Consider the following 20,155-nt stretch of genomic DNA (forward strand, 5'->3'; position numbering starts at 1 on the left):
TCCCTTCCCTTCCCTTCCCTTCCCTTCCCTCCCCTCCCCTTCCCCTCCCCTCCCCTCTCCTCTCCTCTCCTCTCCTCTCCTCTCCTCTCCTCTCCTCTCCTCTCCTCTCCTCTCCTCTCCTCTCCTCTCCTCTCCTCTCCTCTCCTCTCTCCTCTCCTCTATTCCTTCCTTCCTTCCTTCCTTCCTTCCTTCCTTCCTTCCTTCCTTCCTTCCTTCCTTCCTTCCTTCCTTCCTTCCTTCCTTCCTTCCTTCCTTCCTTCCTTCCTTCCTTCCTTCCTTCCTTCCTTCCTTTCTCCCTTCCTTCCTTCCTCCCTTCGCTCCCCCCCCGTTTGGCTGCAGCTGATGATGCTCCCTATGCAGGCAGGATTAATATCTTTCATGAGATGCAGCCCCTTCAGTCTAGGAGTGTTTCATGACATGAAAAGATTTCTCTGTAATTTTTTTTATTATTATTTTGATGTAAGCTGTTAAAATATGAGGAAAACACTGTCTGATCATTTAAAGATAAAATCCAGGCTGGGTCACGTAGCTCTGTTGCAAGGCTCAGTCTACTTTAAGTTGATGAGTTGAGGGAATATTGGAGGATTTTTATTCTCAGTAGTCGTGACAGGAGAATGAGGGAGGTGGGAGTGAAATCTCGATCGCTTCTGCACGGTTTTCTCTCCAGTTCTGCCGAAAGTGTCTCTTAGTTGTTCATCACTGCAGATCCAGTGCCTACAGGCTCGCTTTGCACTTGCTTTTATTACTGCCACTGCTTTTCTCAGAAATGTTGAATCACAAAAGTTATCTGGGAGAAGAAGTTATTTCTGATAAAGAACCCTTGATCCTGGTTGCTGTCACCATGCTCCACACTAGCACACGTGCAGGAGATGAACACAGCCACTGCGTCCTCCAGGCCTCTCTCCCAGGAACTGAGACACGAAACCCACTTTAATTTTGCTCCGTACCTTCAGAGCAAGCGTCTCTCCCGGAGAAGCAGAGGCTGTCGCTGGCTGCGCCCAGGGGTGCCCGGTACGCCTGGCACCTGAGAGCAGCTCAAACCATCTTGCTTTCAGCTGCGACCAGCGCAGGGTTTGCCTGTCTCCGGCGGCACAGCCGCAGCCCCACAGCCCTCTGCCCTCCCCTGCTCCTGTCTGCGGAGGGAGACGGGGACGCTTCCCATGGGAGCCGGGAGGGTGCGGCACGCAGGTGTGCAGGAGAGCCAGGGGCTGCGCAGACAGCACGGGGACTGCGGGGGGGCAGCTGTCGGGGGCAAACACTTGTCTGCAGAGCCTCCGCCAGCGTGTCGTGCTGCCCGGGCACCGCCTGCCCAGCCCAAAGCCTTTCCCAGCTGCCTGCTGCTCTGCAAAGGTGCCCTGCAGACCCGGGGGGGCTCTGAGCCTGCAGGGACCCTTCCCCAAAGTCCCTCTTGCCTCCGACGCTGGTCCCAGCGGGGCAGCCTCGGGCCAGCGGGGAGCCTGACCCACACGGCGGGAGGGGGGGGGCTCTGCGGGCCGGAGAGGGCAGGACCCCCCTGAGCACAGCCCCCCCCGCTGCTCCCCAGGGCCCGGGCTGCGCTCGGGGGGAGCCGGAGGGACCGAGGGGACGGGGACGGGGACAGGGACGGGACACGGGCAGGGCAGGGCGAGCGACCGGACAGGGACGGAGTCGGGGGAGGGAGAGGACCGGAGAGCGGGACTGGGGAGGGAGACAGAGGACAAGGGCTGAAAAGCGCAGAGAGGGGGACAGAGACGGGGCAGGGACAGAGAGACTGGGGACAGGGACAAGGCCGAACCGGGCGGGACAGGAAAAGAGCAGGAGGGGAGAGGGAGGGGAGGGCGGACGCCGGGCTGTGCTGCGGCTCGGCTGCCGGGGGGGGTCTCGGCACGGCCGGGGGCGCCTCCGCCGGCGCCAGCCACGCCGGTACCGGGCGCACCCCGCCGCGCCGGGGACACGGGGCCGGCCGGGCGGCGGCCCGCAGCCCCCCGCCGCGGGGACGACCCCCCAGGGCCGTCAGCTCCGCGCACACCGCGGCCTGGGGAGCCCCCGGGGCTGCCGGCGGGGGGCGCTGGGGCTGCCGGGGCACCCCCGCCGCCACCCAGCCAGCTCCCCGCTGCCTGGGCTCCCCCGGGCTGCCCCGGCGACGCCGGCTGAGCCCTGGGGCCTCCGGGGGCGGCGGAACGGCGGGAGCCGCGGCTGCGGGTGCGGGGCGGCCCCGGCTCGGTAGCCCGGCGCCTCAGGTTGCGCCCGCAGAGCGCTGGACCGGCTATTTTGTGCGTTTCCCAATTCCGCGCGGAGCAGGGCAGCGGCCACGGAGGTAATCTGCAGATCCGTGGCTTTCAGGGATGAATTAGAGCATTGGATTTGATCCGTATTGCAGTGGATTAGAGCAACCTCTCCCCCCTCCCCTTCTCCTCCCCCCCCCCCCCAAACCGCTCCCCCCTCCTCCAGCACCACCTTTTTTCCTCTCATGCAGTACCAAAACTGACCCTGCCTGGCAGAGGGACTCTGCTGGGCGAGCGGCGCGGTGCCCGCCTCGCCGGCACACCGCGGGAGCCGGCTCTCCCCTCCAGCCTCCGCAGCCCCCCGGGCACCGCTGCCGCCAGGCCCCGGGGGCGGGCGCCGGGGCCGGGGTGCCTCCGCCGGGCGCCGGGAAGCGGTCGCTGCCCGCGGGCTGTCCCTGTGCCCCGGAGCGGGGTGGGGGGGAGCGGCCCCCGGAGGGCATTTCCCGAGGCGGCGGGGCCGGGACCCGGCGGGAAATGGAAGGATGAAGCGCGCAGCCGGAGCGGTGATGTTCCTTCTCTCCTTGCTTTCCCCCTGCAGGAACGTAATCCGCAATGCTAGTTCTCAGGTTGCTCAATGTTGTCGCTCCAGCCTACTTCTTGTGCATCTCCCTAGTGACCTTCGTCCTCCAGATCTTTCTCTTCATCCCCAGCATGTTCAGAGACCTTTCCACCACCCCACTTCTCTCTCCTGCTCTGCTGCATGGGGCCCTCTTCCTCTTCCTCTCAGCTAACGCCCTGGGCAACTACGTCCTTGTGATCCAGAACTCCCCCGAGGACTTGGGCAAGGGCTTAAACTTGGGCGCAGGAGCCGAAGTGGTGGCGGACTGGCTGGACGGAAGCAGGTCCCCTGGCTCAGCCTTGCCCAGCACTCACTTCTGTAGACTGTGTGCCAGAGTCACCCAGAGGCATGACCACCACTGTTTCTTCACAGGGAACTGCATCGGGAGCAGGAACATGCGAAACTTCATCATGTTCTGCCTCTACACCTCCCTGGCTTGCCTCGACTCCCTGGTGGCAGGCATGGCTTACATTTCTGCTGCACTCTCCATGTCCTTTGCGAACCCGCTGGCCTTCCTCACTCTTCTGCCTCACTCCATCAGCCAGTTCTTCTCAGGTAAGGATTCCTTCCTCAGAGATTAGGAGCGTGTTCTTCCTCCAGAGCTCCCGGGGTTGGGGGCATGCGATCTTCCTCAGTTAGCTGCATGTGGGGAGCGGTGGCGGAGAAACAGGCAAGAGGGAGAACTGGCTGTGTTCAACCAAGCCCTCTGTGGAGGCTACAGACAGCCTGGGACCCAGTCCAGGTTACAGCCACAGCCCTGCTCCTGATGCATCAGGCTGTGGAAAAAGCCCCAGCTTGCTGGTGATAGAATAGGGCTATCTGTCGTGCAGGGAGTGTGTTGCAATTAGACGGAGGAGAGGGCTTTCGCTCATTGTCCTGCAGGTGAGGGGAATCTTTTGCCTATCCTACAGGCAGACGTGGGGGGTCCGTAGGTTTCTGTATCCTACACATCTGCAGGTTCCCCATATCCCAGCGGAGATATTCTCATTCTCTTCATCCAGGTCCACTCACCCTTTCCGCTGTCACCCGCCTCCTGCCCCCTGGCAGCACAAACCTGCTGAGCTCCTGCCATCCTTTTAGCACAGGAGAACTGGGGTTCAGGCAGCAGAAACCAAGAGAGGAGTTAATGTGACAAGATTAGCCACCTCTCTTGCAACTCCGGTCTGGGACACAGCTCTATAGAGAACCAGAGGAAATTCTCTGTGCCTGCTATTTGCAAGAGCTCCACACCAAAAGCAAATATCTCTTTCTCCTTATCCCCATCCTTTATCCTTTCTTCTGCTTCTCCCCCTTCCCCCCTCTCCCTGCATTTCTGTAAATCTCCACAATCTTTCCCCTTCCCTCTCCTGATGCTGCTCCTGTAACTCTTCCTCTGCTCTTCCAGCCTTGCCTCTTTACCTTTCAACATGCCCTCAAACCCTCCAACCTCAACCCTTTCTCTGCACAAACCCAAAAGCTAGATAAAACCTGGTCTCAGAGAAAGGACTGTGCAGACAGCCTAGAATGTTACTCTGCCCTGGGAGTGGCTGCAGAAAAAAGCCATTTGCCCCCGTATGCAGCTCATGGCTCACACACTTAGATCAGTTTTCATTAGACTGAAATAGGTATCCCATATATTTTAGCTTTGCAGATTCAGCTGAGCTTAGTAAGAAGGGCTCAGAGTCTGTTTTGGCTCGCGCACCGTCACCAGAAGTGTTGATTATGATCTGAGCGTGGAGTCTCCGCTGCTGGGGATACAGAAGCCAGAGAGGCCCCAGCTTGCTTTTCGTATTCCAGGCTGGGTTTGCAGGGTTGCCATCTGAAAACAAACAAATATCTCTCTACTTGGCAAATTAGCAGATTTGTCATGGTAATCACTGAGAGACAATAAACATGAAATCCTGCCATGACATTTTTATGGAGTCATTTTTCCGAGTAGAAGAATTTTTGTAAGTAATGTTGCATGAGCTTCACTAGCATTAAAAACATTGGGAACGGTTTTCCCCCGTGCCTAAGCTCTGCTCAGCACAGCAGCCTGGGAGGGGGAGCAGGGATGTGGGAGATTATCAAGGAATTAGTTCTCTCTCTCTGGCTCTGTGGGCTCATCTGCACCGAGCTGGGTCCTGGCATATGTTTGAAGAGCCGCTGAAGTGCCCCAGCTCTGGTGCCAGCAACTGCAGTGCCAAAGACAGCATCTGGGCAGCGTTTGAGTGGGACAGAACAGGGCTGGGTGCAGGGCTGGGAGCTGGGAGCCAGAACACCCTCGAGAGGAAGCGGCTCCAAGCAGCTCCCACCGAACCTCTAGCTCGGCTCCGGGGAGAGCTGCTCCCTCACACAGCAATACAGGGGAGCATTGCTTGCTGAGGAGGAAGGGCCTACTGGGTTTCTACCTGCACATTTAACCTCCAATTCAGGAAAGAAAAACACAGCCTGGGATAGTTACCTGGAAGGGTTGTCCACCCAGTATTTTTCAGCTAAGGTAACTTATTTCTTAAGGTTTGTTGTAGGATCCAAACAGAGCATTGCCATAGCAGAGGAAAAAAATTAACCTTTCTTCTTCTCCAGCACACCCTCTGCACTGGAGGAGGAGTAAAGGAGGATGAAGGGTGAATCTGCCGGTCTTGTGTCAACTGAGTGTTCCTTGCTTTCATGCTGGGAAAATTTTCAGTTGGCTCATTCTGCCCAGACTGTTCTCGGGCATGGATTTCAGAACCTGACCCAGAGTCTATAATTTCAGCCTGTGATTCAGCTTTTCTGGCATAGATAAAGTATGGCAATAAGCTTGAGATCACACCAGGTCAGTTAGAGCGAAAGCGAATCTGAGACTAAAATGGGCTGTGGTGATGAGGCACAAAGGGGCAGCACCTTTGTAAACACAGGTTGGATTGGATACACAAAAGAAATTATAGAAAATGCTTTATGTAGGTAACCTGCAGAAAAGGTTAAAAAAATCATGTATCTGAAAAGCACGGCTCAGAGATGCTTAATATTTGGAAGGGGAAACAAGGGTAATTACTTTCTTGATGTTGAATTTCAGCAGCTTATAGAAATAAAGCTTACAGCTGCCTTGCAAAGCCTTTAAAGAAAATAGCTGTATTTCTCCACATCCCATCTGAATATCGGCTGTAGGGAAGAACAAATGTCTGCCACACTCTGGTCCAGTGAAAGAGGGGCAGAGAAGCCCATGTTTGGCTCTGGGCTTCCTACCTGATAGATTAAGTTCTTCTGACAGAATCGGTATGAAGATTTGTCGTCATCCTAAGGCGCTTGTTCTTCCCTTGCTGTACTGCATGTGAAGCCCCACTAAGCTGAATGGGATTTAATGAGAAAGGAAAGATGACATTGCATTTAGAAAGAAAACTGAGTGACTCCTGTGCCTTTTTTCATGCAATGAAAATCTCTGAGAGCTCGAGGCTGTAGTCAGTGTCCTGACAAATCATCCTCAGAGGGGCCTGCTGGCTGAGCCCAAAGCTTGACGTGATCAGCACGGGTCAGCCCTGATCTCTCACTTACAGCACTGCCGGGTGGAGAAGCTGGGATTCACAGCACTGCAAAACCAGATGGCACCATCTAATCTGGCCTTCTGTATAAGAGAAGCAAGAGGTGCTTATCCAGCCATCCTTGCACTGAACTTACAACCCGAAGCAGCCACGTACTTGTTTGAGGCAGCACACCTCTGTGGTCAGACTCCGGCAGGACTGCGATTGCTCTTGTAGGGCCTTAGAGCGACCACAGCGTTCACCTGCCTGGGTCCATCTGCCTCGTGGTCTTCCAGGGGGACGGGAGCATGCGAGAGATTTTTCATTTTTAAACCTCGCAGGAAGCAGTGAGCGGATATCGGCTATTTATACCAGTACTGACACGCATTCAGTTTTCTTTGTGTTCCTGTGTGTAAATACAGGTGTTTAATAATACACAGATATACATAAAATATGTGTGTACGCACTCATATGCACACACAGAGAGTATTATTTTAATGGGTTTACGTCTGCCTACGCACTGAAAGGTCACTCAGTGATACCTATTATGCTAATATTTTCCAGAAGGAGTTCTAAAATCATTGTAGAGGAAAGGGCCCACAGAATATTTTTATTTAAATATATTCAGCATATACTACAAAAACTGTTGAATTGGGAGCTTGAGACCTACAAAGTGTTTTGAGTATTCTAGCTGCAGCTTTAAAAAAGGAATTTGGATTGTATTTTGGGAAGTTTTCTGTTTCTTTTTCTTGCATTCATATGAAAACTGCCTCTGCCTAATGGTAGTAAAGTCATTACTGATTTATTTTGCTTTTTTAACATATTTTTATATACATATATATATAATGATGAGAGAGAAATCCCAAATCTTTGTGCCTAGTATTAATGCATACAGTGAGGCTTCTGGAAGCATCTGCCTGCTGTAGGACCCACATCTCTTTTCAAACAGAACCTGGAAATCTTAGATTCACTGTGATAAATAGGTAGATCCTTAAATAAACTAACCATTCTTCAAAACCGTGCTGGAGTCTTACAGATACGTTTCGCTTCTGGCTGAATTTGCCCCTGTAATCTAGGTCCTCATATTAACAAAGCAGAGGGAGAATTGTACGGAGACCATTTTCATTTTAGTATTTCCCCAGTGGGATCTGTTGCATCAGAGGCTACAAAGGAAATGATGCCCTGCTCCTAACTCCCCACTGGTGGCCAGAGAATACAGGCAGCTCGTCGGTTCTCGGGGCTGTTACGCTGGCATGTGAGGTGTGTCTAACCTCTTTCTTTTACTGTCCTTCCTCCCCTCAACTCTTGGTCTGCAGGAGCTCTCCTTAGCTCTGAGATGTTTGTCATCCTCATGCTCTACCTCTGGCTTGGGATCGGACTGGCCTGCGCTGGCTTCTGCTGCCACCAGATGCTGCTGATCCTGCGTGGGCAGACGCGGTACCAGGTGCGGAAAGGGATGGTGGTAAGAGCCCGGCCCTGGAGGGAGAACCTGCGAGAGGTCTTTGGCAAGAGGTGGCTGCTAGGACTTCTCATCCCCGTGCTGAACGTGGGAAGTGACTACCGTAGGCAGAAAGAGAAATAAAATCCCCAGGCGTGTGCGTGCATCCCTTGCACACAACACCTCCCTTGTTCTCTCCTTCTGTCTCCTGGATCACTAAAGAGCTGGGCTACTCCATCGCTCGGGATTGCAGCCTCTGTGGGAGGAAAGGACTGGCTATCAAACGGAATAAATTTAGCATATTAACAAGGAGATCACAAACCATGTAGATGAAGAGATACTGCTGCTTAGGAGTCACATCACTGCACCTGCATACGTGGCAACCATCTTTGAACTAGCAGAAAAATTAGTCAGACCCTCCTGTGGCTTTCTGCCTGACTCCCCCAGCCCCATTAGCTGCCCTACATCGTCCCTAACGAACCGCAGCAGGAGCTTTCAGAGAGCCTGGGCTGTTGTGCTAGACTGCAAAAATGGTGTCTGTTCCTTGGGAGGGTTTTGCAGGGTGCCTTTTTGGCTCTTGTGTACTTGAGGTAACTTCACACTACTGAGAAGCCTTTAACAACAGAACTGCAATGCAATCAGGCCACCCTAGGAGCAGGCTATGCACGTAGCTAATGCAGCAGGTAAACCTTCTCTCCACAGGCTAGAAAATCAGGAAGAAAACAAAGAGAAATCCAGAATTTCTCATTTCTGTTCTTGATCTGCTCCCTGTGGAAGGATATGTCAGGGCTGTAGCTCTGCTACTTATTTTTAGAAGTCCTTTGCCCAATGACACCATCGGGGCAAAGCTGCCTTTCTGACAGGAAGCAGCAAGCAGATAAATCATGATCAGACGGAGGTGTAAGGAGAGGAAACCGCAGAGGTGAATGAAAAGGCTGCCTTTGAGAAACTGTGTGATGAGGCAGGCTACACGTGCCAGAGAGAGAGAGAGAGGGAAGTGTGGACACACAGCGAGCTGTCAGGAGGGTGCCAAGAGCCCTGCTGATGTGTCTGAGCCCTGATGCATCACCCTCTCGCAGAGGGCACCTGCACCATTAGTGCTGTGAAGGGTTCAAAATCCCAGAAGGCAGGGAGGTTTTCCAGCTGGTCAGGATGCTTTGCTTTGCACTAAAGCAAACAAAAGTGTTTACCTCGGACGTCCCTGCCACACCGTATTTATAGGCTCTCCAGGGCAATTCCCTCTTGCATTGCTGCAGAGGGGTAAATTCATCCATGTTATAACTCCATTAAGGAGGTTAATGGAATTACTACAGGGATTAATCAGCCTAATGTGTCAGTTGTTTTCTAGCTGCAGCAACAGCCCATGAGATCAGTGCTGAGATCCTGTGCTAACAGGTGTCTTCAGAAAGGATACCATGACACCTCTACCAGGATCATAGTGCTGGATTCCCCAGCAACTGCAACAAGCTGCCTCCGTTTTAGCAAACTGCATCAGCTAATGCAGGCTGGTAGGAATCCATTTCTTCTCTTTAATAGGCTGGGGAGTATGCTGACAAGCTGTGAAAAATGTCATTTCTTCTTCAGAAATGCTCTCGGTGCATCCCAGGTAGGGGAATGCACCTGCTTTCATCCTTGCGTTTCATCCTTGAGCCAGAACAGAGGCACTCATTCCTCCAGGCTTTGTAACCGTCCTTCACTGCTTCACACTTGTATACACGTTTGGATCAATAACAAACAAGTCTATTGTGATGAGAAGAGTAACCATGAAAACATACTGAAAGCACCCTTAGCTGGATAATTAAAGCACGTAGGATATATCTCCTTTCAGACTGGGTGTGTTCACATGAACACACCGCTGTTCCCATGTGTCACACGCTGTATTTTCACTAACAGTGAACAATAAAAAGTGTTCTGATTTTTCACATGAGCTGTATTGTGCTTTTTGACAGTTCATTAGCTGAGTCTGTACATTGGTTACAGCATACGTATTGGACATGTTGAAGGAAAAAGTTAGGTTTTGTTTATTGGCTTTGCCAATAATTCATCATATTATTTTGGACAAGTCCTTTCACCCTTCCTACTTTAATGTAATGAGCAATCTAAAAATGCATCTAATAACCAACTTGTAGACCCATTCTAATTTCTATTTATAAAATACACTGTCAACCCGAACTGAAAGCTACAGGAAAATTAAGCTATCATCATCACCCACAAACAGCATCCTGACGTAAATTATTCCTTACTGGTACAATGGCACTGTGGTGAGCAGACAGTCACCTTGTCGCTGGACCCAGAGCCAGCACCTCGTGCCATACACCTCGCCTTGGAAGGATTCCCAGGATTATTCTTATTCCACAGACTGGCTGATCCAACTTCTTTTTCATACATTTCTGAAGGCAACAGGCTCCCAATGTTTCAGCCAGCAGCTTCCTCACATCAGCAGAAATTATGGTTTGACAGCCTCTCCCTCTGCTTTTGGCATTTGATTGACGCTGCGGTCTCAGGCAGCTCATGGCAGTCGGTGCCTGGTGCCACGCTGCCTCAGGCTGCAAGCTCTTTGGGGCTGCATGCTGAGAAGGGCACAACCAGCTCAGAGTTTTGGTGGGCCGCTCTGTGTGGACAGCCCCCACGCAGCACAACAGGGCTAGCTGTCCGTGAAGCCTGCTGCCTTTTCACACCAGGGCTGGATCGCGCCTGGCCTCTGTGCCAGGGTCACAGCTGTCTGCTCTCACCGTGAAGTCTCGGTCCTTGCTGAAGCACAGAGAGATCCCAGTTTGCATAACTGCAGCACAGCTCCCCACAATTCTTTCTGTCAGACACCTGTGTTCCTGGCTGTAAATTGCTGCAGCGCCATTTTATGCAGCTAAACAGTTCCTTTGCAGCAAACTGCCGGATTCCAGCAGTGGTGGGGGGACTTTGGGGTGGATACAGCCTTTACAGTTACGATCCTCTGGGAATGAAAAGTGCTATAAAAATGTAACATTAGACTGACCCTATATACTGGCTTATTTCTTTGCTCATTCCCAATGTGTGGACTTTTTGCTGAAGCGCAGAGATTTGGGTTGGAGTAGTGGGTCTGCAGGGACAGATGAGAGTAGCTCTTTAGTTATCCAGCTGCCCTGACACCCCTTCCTTGTCATACCTGTGCATTCACTTACAGAAATCCTTGGCAAGAAAATGTAACAGGGCTCAACAACTGTGAACAGAACCTTTGCTCTTAGCTATGATTTCGTAAATGAAGGCTGAGCTCAATGGTAGTGTCACAAATTCTAAACCTGTTTAGAATTTGTCTTTAAACCTGGCTCTAAAGTTTTATAAGGATATATAATAAAAGCTTCACATTTTCTGTGCTTAGAGAGCTATTACTTATTATTTGCACTTTATTAAATAGCAGCTGCAATAGCAAAGATATTTTGGAACATGATTTCTTGTGACAATGTCTAAATACAACAGTTTTAAAAATGAAACACTTTTGGCTTTTCTGGCTTTGGAAAATCAGAGGAGCAAAATTTCTTCTCTGATAATGCTAGTGGCTGAAGTAAAAGCTCCCTGTTGCAGAAGAACTTGCACAGAAACTATAGACTTTCGCTTAGTGGCTTGTCTATTTTAACTGTGGCTAACTGAAAAAAATGGTGCCACCGCTAAGGTCTCGGAGGCTTTGCAATGAGTGTATAGAGCAAATTAGAGAATGCAACTGTGAAGTAAATGGGAACCAGTCTGTTCTTATGTATAGTAAGAATCTCATACAAAATAAGAAGTAGGTGGTTTTCCCCTTCATGCTACGCTACTGGGCAGCCCTCAAGGCCTGCATGCAAAGGGTCTTTGTTGAATACCCTCAGAGGATACAGAGTTAAAATATGAAGAATCTCAAGCAATAGGGCACAGGGAATGTATGAGAAAAGATGATGTGAAATAGCATTTATCTTGTTTAAGAAATAGGCAACTCAAGGGAGATGATCACAGTCTAAAAATACTTGCAAAGAGACAGAATAAATGAATGAGGAGACTCATTAACTGTAAAGAGGCAGCTGGAGAAGGACGGGCAGTTCTGGACTGAAAGAAAGAAAAGCCGAGGTCAGAGCTCAGGGCATCTATCTTTAACACAGTCAGAAGAGAGTAATCAGAGAAAGTGGCCCCAGCGTGAGCAGAAATTATTTGATATTTGTTGGGATCATGCACTGAGAGCCATCAGGCGGTAGGAGGTATGACAACAGAATTCAAGTTATCTTCATTGATTGTTGACTGAATGGACATAAAGGAAGCCCAGAGTGAGGAAACTCATTGCTAATCGCTTTCTGCACAAAAAAACCTCAAAGCCCCAGCAGAGCCAGAAGGGTTTTTATCTCTTGAACAGCAAATCATGTTACAAGCAGGAGGTGCATGGATAGACGTCATAAGTGGCAACGGCAGAGTCTATAAAGTTCTCCTCAAGTTATTTAAAGACAAGCCAGAACTATCATGCTTGGAGTAAAGAAATGACCTACTTGTTCAATATAAATAAATAAAGGAAAAAGAAATTGTAAAGCATATGTAGAATCTCTGTGCCCTGCTAGATATTTAAATCAATGGAAATACAATGTCAGACAACTTATATTAACAAACAGTAAGATGTTCTCTAATAACTACATGTCCACATGTGGGTTCTCTGCTTTTCCAGCTCATTTTCAGAAAGCCAGGGGAATAAAGAGACCTTGGAGATTACACAAAAAAGTCAGCAAATATAGACCAATTAGTGGTTCCGTCCTCTTATGGAGCCGTCCAGCCAGCAGCCTAGTCTTCATTACACCAAAGAGGTTTTAGCATTGGTTATCCTACTCAATCTAGCTGGCAAGTGATGTCAGAGCTCAGGCAGGCCTGTCCCATGTCCCTTAAGACTTCTGGAGCCAGCATCTTCTAGTCTCCCCTGAAGTTTACAAATAAAAAATGCAAGTTCTCAAGTACCAGTGTCATACACTGTTTGCACAGTGCCTCATTTAACATGTTGGCAGACACCTTAATAGTAGTTCCAGAACTGCTATCGATTAAAAATAAATGGAGCATGTTGATCAGTTTACTCAGAAGAGGCAAAGTGGTGGATGGCAATAGCAAGTTCCGCATGTGAAAGAGAAGGCTCACCTTGTGATCAACAGGGATGGGAAAGTTTCATATGTCTGCTACCAATTTTCTAAACGCTGCTGTTAATCTACCTTGATCTTGAACAGTTATCAACTTGGGCTTCCTGTGATTACAGTATATCCACCAGCTTAGCAGAATGCACAGCTTATGGCATGTATTTCAGTTGTTTTTCTCAGTCTGTCTTTACCACCAGTCATTCCCAGGTTCATGTTCTTATCATGCCTGACTGGAAAATTTCCATTAGATGTCAGGTCAGTATTTAGCTGCTTATGTTGGATAAGAAGAGATGAAGAGATGAACCTGTGTATCATCAGACTGCTGAAAATACCATAGATTGGTTTGTCATCATTATACCCTTAAGAATCCTATATATTCACTGGGCAATGGGGTTAACATGGTGGACCCACATGAGAGTGCCCTAGGAGCTAACAAGCAACTGCTGAATTCAGCCTTGTCAGAGAGGCTGTTATCAAGGAATGTTGTTGTCATGCAGAACTGCTTAAGACCACAGATCACCTTTATGGTCAGTGACAGAAAAACAAGAAATAGATCCAGCATCATCAGCCGGGACTCCTAACAGTTTATGATTGCTGGGAGGAAATTGTTGACCAGTACAACATAAGCAACCTTTGTAGGTCTAAACATGAACTGTCCAAGCCAAACAGGTCCACAAAGTCCAGATGCTATGAAAGCTGCTTTCAGAAAAACTTCAAAACAGCATTACCTAAAGGATAAAGTGTTTCACTAGATGAGAACTTCCAAGCACCCAATGCTAAGATCAGTGTTTTGAGCAATGGAAGTTCCTTCAAGACTTGGAGAACCTGTCCCCTGACTGACAACTTTTAAATATCAGTTCTTTATTAATCTCCACTGAGTTTGATATCTGTCACTAGATGTTCTCCCAAAACATCCAGTGCTAAATTAGAGTGGTTTATACAGTACTGAAGACCACCACAGGTCCTCCAAGTAGCATGTATTGGTAATATGATTTACTTCTTCCGGGAACACCTGTAACACTCTGTGAAATGGATTTGTCTGAGAAAACGTTGATTAATCAAACAGTTTATTACACTAAACAAAACTTGACTGAGATTTTGGAAGTGCTATTGTCAAGGCAAAGACTTTTTCCTTTTCAGGTCAGAGTATAGGGTATAAAAAAATCTTTTGGACTCATCTAGCCACGCCTCTAAACAAGTATGCACTAGACTGTAATTTTATGAGTGCTCTGGCTGTGTTCCCTTATACTTCCATCGTCACTAACCATCCAAGAAAATAAGCCAGTCTGTGAATATGAAGCCATGAGAGAAGCCACAAGGAAATAAAAGGACTGGCTGCAGAAAGCAAAAGGTGGCAACAAAGTTCTACTAAGCTATCAGCAATATAGTTCACGGAGATCTAAAATCTCTTTTAAAGGCTCTGGAAACAAAGCTCAAAAAAACTCATAATATTTTTCATGCCAGGAGGAAAGATGACATTTCAAATCAAACTGTAAGACTCAGTTCCTGGCTCCCAGAACTGGAGTGTTTTCCAGGTGTATGAATTACACTCACCGCCACCTCAGATCACTCCATTGCCTCATGGCAGTCAGGTGTTTCAGAAATGTGTCTATAGAATCAATGTGGCTGGCAGGAACAGTCAGCCTGGGCAGAGCCAATGTCCTGCAGCAAGAGATGCCATCAGCTCAGAAGGAATTGTTACCATCCAGGCTGTTAACAGCACAGTAAAAGCCCTTAGCTCTGGCAAGGTTCTTTCATGTATTACAGAAACTTTCTGTGAGGTCCAGGTTTGGGGTAGAAGAAATTCTGTAGTCAGGCTGGAGGCAGACACCACATCTCTCCCCTCCCCTTGACAATCTCTTTTTGGCTTTGTGTACTGACTACTCCTTATGAACTAATTTGGCCAAAACTTGTCCAGCTTCATCCAACCAGCTATTAGCATCTTCTGGGAAAGGATGAATTTCAGGGGGGACTCATTAAGATATTTGTTATGTTGATAGGAAAAGAGTAGGAAAGTGTGAAATATGTGAAGGAGTGTGCCAACCTAGCCTACAAATTATAGCATGATGGACAAAGTCGATGTGAGCCTGCAGAATAAGATGGCAGCATTTCAGACTGCATATGAAGATGAACTTGAAGCAAAAAAAATACAGCAAACCTTTCCCATGGTGGTCTGATGCAATAAAGACATGGAATATTATATTCAGCTTTGCCTTCATTAGTCAAACCAGATGGAGTTCACAGAAAAGCCGTAAATTATTAAGAAGCTGAGAAATGGATTTGTAAGAGTGAAAAATGGTTATATTTGCCTAGCTTGGGTAACTACAGCCAAAGTGGGTGTGAGGAAAATGTGGCAACCATCCGTGTATTTTGGAGGGTGGGAGAAATAATTCTCATCATTGGATAAACAAGCATCAACTAGAAACAGAGTTCAATTTAAGCAAAGGAAATGACATGTTAACATTTCAGGAAATACTTCCAAATAGCAGTTCTTCCACTGCCAGCCTTAGGATAAGCTTAGGTTGGAGAAGCTGAAATCTTCACATCTATGAAGAACTGAACAGGGTAAAGCACACTGAATAGGGAACTGCCTGCTGTTGCTGGAAAACACTGGGGGAAAATAAACCAGAGCAGCTTCCACTTTTTACCTAGAGAGTTACTCAGTCTCCAGCCAAGAGGAGACAGATACTGATCACACTCAACTGGGATTTGTTTATATTATGACGAACCTTTTCACGTACTGCATAGCACTTCTTGCCATCTCAGATGGGTTCGAAATATTTATCAGTACCAGTGCTTTATTCAATAGAATTAACATGAAATACATGTAGTTATGCAAATAAAGTAATTATATACAGGTGATACATGTTGAAAGAAGCAAAAAACAGTGTTTTGGTCTTCTCTTTATAAGCATGGGATTAAAACATGTGATTTCCCATGGCTTCTGTTTGTAAATGCTACAGCAATGATTGACAGATGGCAGAGAACGTTACAATTTTATATCCTTAAAGTAATTTTCTGTTCAGTGATGAGTTATGATTATATTTCTCAGCATTTTAATAGGACTAAGAGATACTCAGACCCCTTATGTTTTTACCCTCTTTTATACTTTCAAGTACACACTCTGTGTGTATACAAGCTGAAGAACATGTATCTATATTTCTATTTGACTTTTCTTTTTAACCTTGAAATGAGCAGTTAGGTACGTTAACGTCCTGTAACACAACTTTCAGATGGTGAGAAACATTGCCAGTTATGAACTTCTGGAAATGTCAGGACCCTTAAACAGAGCAGATACATAATTACATGCAAACTAAGATGTCGTAATAGATCTAAGATCAATTTTGAATTCTGACGTCATTTTAAGATGTTCTTTCTTTTTCTTCTTTACTCTTGCTTCATCTCCCTCTCCTTCCAAATCTAATACAGGGAAACATTTTTGATAAAATATAGCAAATCACATAGAAAAGATTTACGTGGAAGAATTGGGAGACCTTCAAAATACCTGAGAAATACCACAGAGGAGAAAGTAGACATTTCATTAGCTCTGCTATTACTATTTATGAATCAGCTAGAATGACCTTTCATACTTGTTCGATAAAATTTACTTACTGAAAGCCCAGTGGAAATGTAACCAATATGCAATTTAAATTTCCAGCAAAAGCCTAAAATTAAGGTTTACGCTTCAGTCAAAGTGTTAAGAGGCTGTATGGATTTTCACTCCCATAGGAAGTCCCTGAGGCATTAGAAGCAATACTTTGGTGGTCAGAAGTCTCCAGCACTACATCACAGAAAGTAATCCTTTTCCAGTTAACTAGCCAAATGTCAGGGCTTTTAACAAATGTGAATTTTGAGAGGAACGCTCAATCACTTGGGTTATATAGGTGCACAAATAGCAAGACCATGCCCCTAAAGTTTCTTCACGGCATACAAAAATTCCGCTCATTAATGCACTACAACAGATTCCAAGCCATCTAAGGGAATTATAAACCTTTATGCTGTCTTGAAAGTCAGTCCTTATAAATCCTATGTCCTGATGTTTTTCACCTTGGGCTTTGACAAATCCCAGTGTCTCTCCAACAAAAGTGTGCAAACTATCCAAACACATGTAAGCAAGCAGCACAGGAGCTCCATGGATGAAAAGAAAATAGTAAAAATACTCAGTCCTACTCATTGCAGAGCACTGTAGCTCAGTCCATGAAAAAAGATTGGAGCACCTTCTTAGCTTCAGGCATATTCTTAGCTTCAAGCATAGACATAGTCCCATAACTACAGCTGCACCGCTCACACCCTTCATTTTATTTCTGCGTTTCTCAGTGCTGTCGGTTAGGCTGCAGTACTCAGTGTCTTCCAGGACCGCATTGAGAGTATTTTTCTGATTTCAAGTATTCTAACTTTTTAGATATGAAAATGTAACATCTGATAAGCCTTCAGGCTTTTGACCCCAGTTTCACATGTTGCGTTACTACAGTTACATGAATAGGTTTGCATGCTGGGGAGGAAAATGACATGCATGGGCATAAATTAATACATGAGTTGGGCAAGATAGATTACACCACGAAAGGTTTTTCTTGTGCCTGCCACACAGCCAGCTAACACTCTGTCCATTCCCCTAGCCTTATCAACCTTTGGATATTTATAAAAATTTCCCTGGACAGAGATGGAAATAGAGATTTTAGTCCCCTATGTTCCTTCCTTTCAGTTTTCCAAACCATAAAGAACCAGTCTCTATATTCACTTGTGGAATTACATTAGGGGAAATTAACCCAGTGAGTATATAGTTTAATTTATTAACATGAAATGAAATGTAGGTTAGTATAACCACATAGACGCTCAGCCTTTAGAAAATCCAGCACCAGATCCATGACAGCCCACAGCCATGACGTGTAATAAATACCAATACTGCAATTCTTACACAAGCAGCTTAAAGCACTTTACATTAGGGAACAAGTATTGCTTTTCTCATTTTACAGCTGAGAAGATCAAAGTGCCTTCTCCAAGGTGAGACAAGGAACAGAGCCTGGGGCCATCTCAGTTCCAACCATATGTTATTGTTTGAATTATTTCATGCAGCAGTAGCAATGTTGGTGTCAAGTGCTTTTGAGCTGGGTGCAATTTGCAGGATTAAAGCCATGAACTTCAGGATACAGCATACTCTGTGGCCTGAGGAAAGAGGAGGAGAGAGGAGCAAACACTCAATGAAAGCAGCGAGTTCATCTCCACCATCAAGATACGTTTTAGCTTATACATCTAGATCAAATGGGAAAAAACGATCTTTGTGGTTAAAAACACAGTCTTCAGGTTTTTAATAAGAAATCTGGAAAACAGGTTTAGGACATTATGTGTGGATGATTACCTTAAAATCTATTTTCATGCATCTGTGAGAAAAATCCTTCATAACATTGCTGTTCAGTAAGTATTCTTTTCCTTTCTACCTTTGTTTTCCTTCTTCTCTACTAACAGCTGCCACCTACTTATGGCATTAATTTTGTGGAATTGACTTCATCTTTTTCCACTTTCTTCCCCTCAAATTGCTGAGATTTTAGGCGTCAGCCATATGGTGACCAGTTCCTCACTCAAAGTTCTCTTATTTTATCTTCTACCTGATGTGACTGTTTAGACTGTGGAAAAGGAATGGAAAATTACAGTGCTGTGAGAACAGTGTATGATTTAAAGCAAACATTTTGTCATGCAAAGGAAATAATGAACATCAACAGTAATCACTAAAACGAGATTGAGAGCTGGTATCACGCATCATAAATATCACATCTACATCCAGATCTTTCTGGAGTTAATGAGAGAGACCCGGGCAAATCTCAAAAAAAGGAGAAAGTCCAAAAACATACGTTAGACGTGTCAGTGCTAATGGTACTTGTTGGAGATTAAGTATGAGCCTAATTGCCAATATCAGTTTCATTCTGTTGTGTGTGCTCAGCTTCGGACCCGAAGTTTGGGGGCCATGGAAATGTATAAGAAGAATTGAGTGCTGCTATATATTCCCAAACAGAAACAATTTCAGACAAAGAGAGACTTCTTTTTAGTCACACTTATATCTTAAATGGACCTAAAATGGATGCTGTAGCCCATTTACTGAAAAATGATGTGCTAAGAACTGATCTTGCATCAGAACAGAGTGTGATAAAGAAATTACGAAAGCATGCCCAAAGTTAAGCTAAGCTGTGGAGAACAGCGGGGTGTTTCCCTCCCTTTCCCGTACTAATGTGAGATGCAGGCAGTAGCCTGTTACTGTTATTGTCATTATTTTTTAAGAAGTAATAGTGAATCTTTGCAGGGCTACGAAGCGCTTGATTGTTACTGCACCAGCTGCCAGAACAGCAAGATGAAGCAAGCATGCAGGTACTCCTCCAAGGTGTCCACCCGTGGATAAACAGACATTATAATGACATGGAACACGAAAAGTGATATCAGGGAGTAATCTTGCCCCCAGGAATTCAGGATATTTATTTTATTGGCACTCATCTGCTTCCACTCACCCAACTAAGCTCACTGATATACTAATCCCTTTTACATCGGATGGCTGCACTGTCTCAGTCTTGTAGGCGTTCAGGTGCTGGAGAAGCAGTGGAATTTTTAAAAAAAGCAAGCCTTAGAAACTACAATAATGCTTCCTGTAACTTTGTTGGCTCCAGCACGAGGCAGAGACAGTCATCATTCTGCTTCACCTAACATCACTGTTTTAAGTTTGGCTGCAGAAAAACAAACAGGGTAACAATTTTAACATGCAGGCAAGATTTATCTTTGCATCCTAGCCTTTGAAAGAAATAGACCCTTTGGCTTTGGCCATGAAGAGCATGTCCAGACTGTCCAGCTTGATTTTGAACTGCTAGCAGCTAGTCAGGGCCATTGGTGTATCTGTGCACCAACACCTCAGGCTGAACGGCATCGGCTCTCTAACTACAACAGTCTCTGCCAAACGCTGCCACCTCAAGCCACAATGACTACAGCAATAGATCCTCAGTGCAGTTCACCCCTCTGCTCCATTCCAGTTTGGGCTGGCTGCAGCTCCCATTATACATATGGAGGCGTTTCAGTATTCAAATGATAATCTTCAAGCTCAAACTTGCCTTCCTTGCACAATTAGTGTGGAAACAAATGTTTCGGCATTCTTTCTGGCCATTTCTCACACAATTGATGCCAGCAAGCCACTATCAGAATGTTCTCGGAAAGCGTTCTCATGCAAGCACGCTCCAAGCATGGTCAGTGGTAGGATGTGGAACAGTGAGAGCCAATTTCACTCTGATGAAGACTACCCTATTCTGACTTCCGACCACGCCTGGACATGTTGTATAGCATTATTGTTTGCA

The 20,155-nt window shown here is 46.7% G+C and overlaps 1 protein-coding gene across 2 annotated transcripts; it reads left to right on the forward strand.

Moving 5' to 3' along the window:
* Window positions 1-2,152: 2,152 nt before the first annotated feature.
* On the forward strand, window positions 2,153-9,592 carry LOC142359708 (palmitoyltransferase ZDHHC22-like). 2 transcript variants are annotated; one of them, XM_075412153.1, is made up of 3 exons: window positions 2,153-2,296; window positions 2,803-3,378; window positions 7,598-9,592. In XM_075412153.1, exons 2-3 carry the CDS (start codon window positions 2,817-2,819, stop codon window positions 7,861-7,863), a joined length of 828 nt encoding a protein of 275 aa, XP_075268268.1. In that variant the 5' UTR covers window positions 2,153-2,296; window positions 2,803-2,816; the 3' UTR covers window positions 7,864-9,592. The 2 variants fall into 2 exon arrangements, with proteins under 2 accessions (XP_075268268.1, XP_075268267.1); XM_075412152.1 differs by lacking the exon at window positions 2,153-2,296 and having other exon boundaries at window positions 2,500-3,378.
* The last annotated feature ends 10,563 nt before the right edge of the window (window positions 9,593-20,155 follow it).

This window comes from Opisthocomus hoazin, unplaced genomic scaffold (genome assembly GCF_030867145.1).
Source record: "Opisthocomus hoazin isolate bOpiHoa1 unplaced genomic scaffold, bOpiHoa1.hap1 HAP1_SCAFFOLD_322, whole genome shotgun sequence".
Classification (NCBI taxonomy): Eukaryota; Metazoa; Chordata; class Aves; order Opisthocomiformes; family Opisthocomidae; genus Opisthocomus; species Opisthocomus hoazin.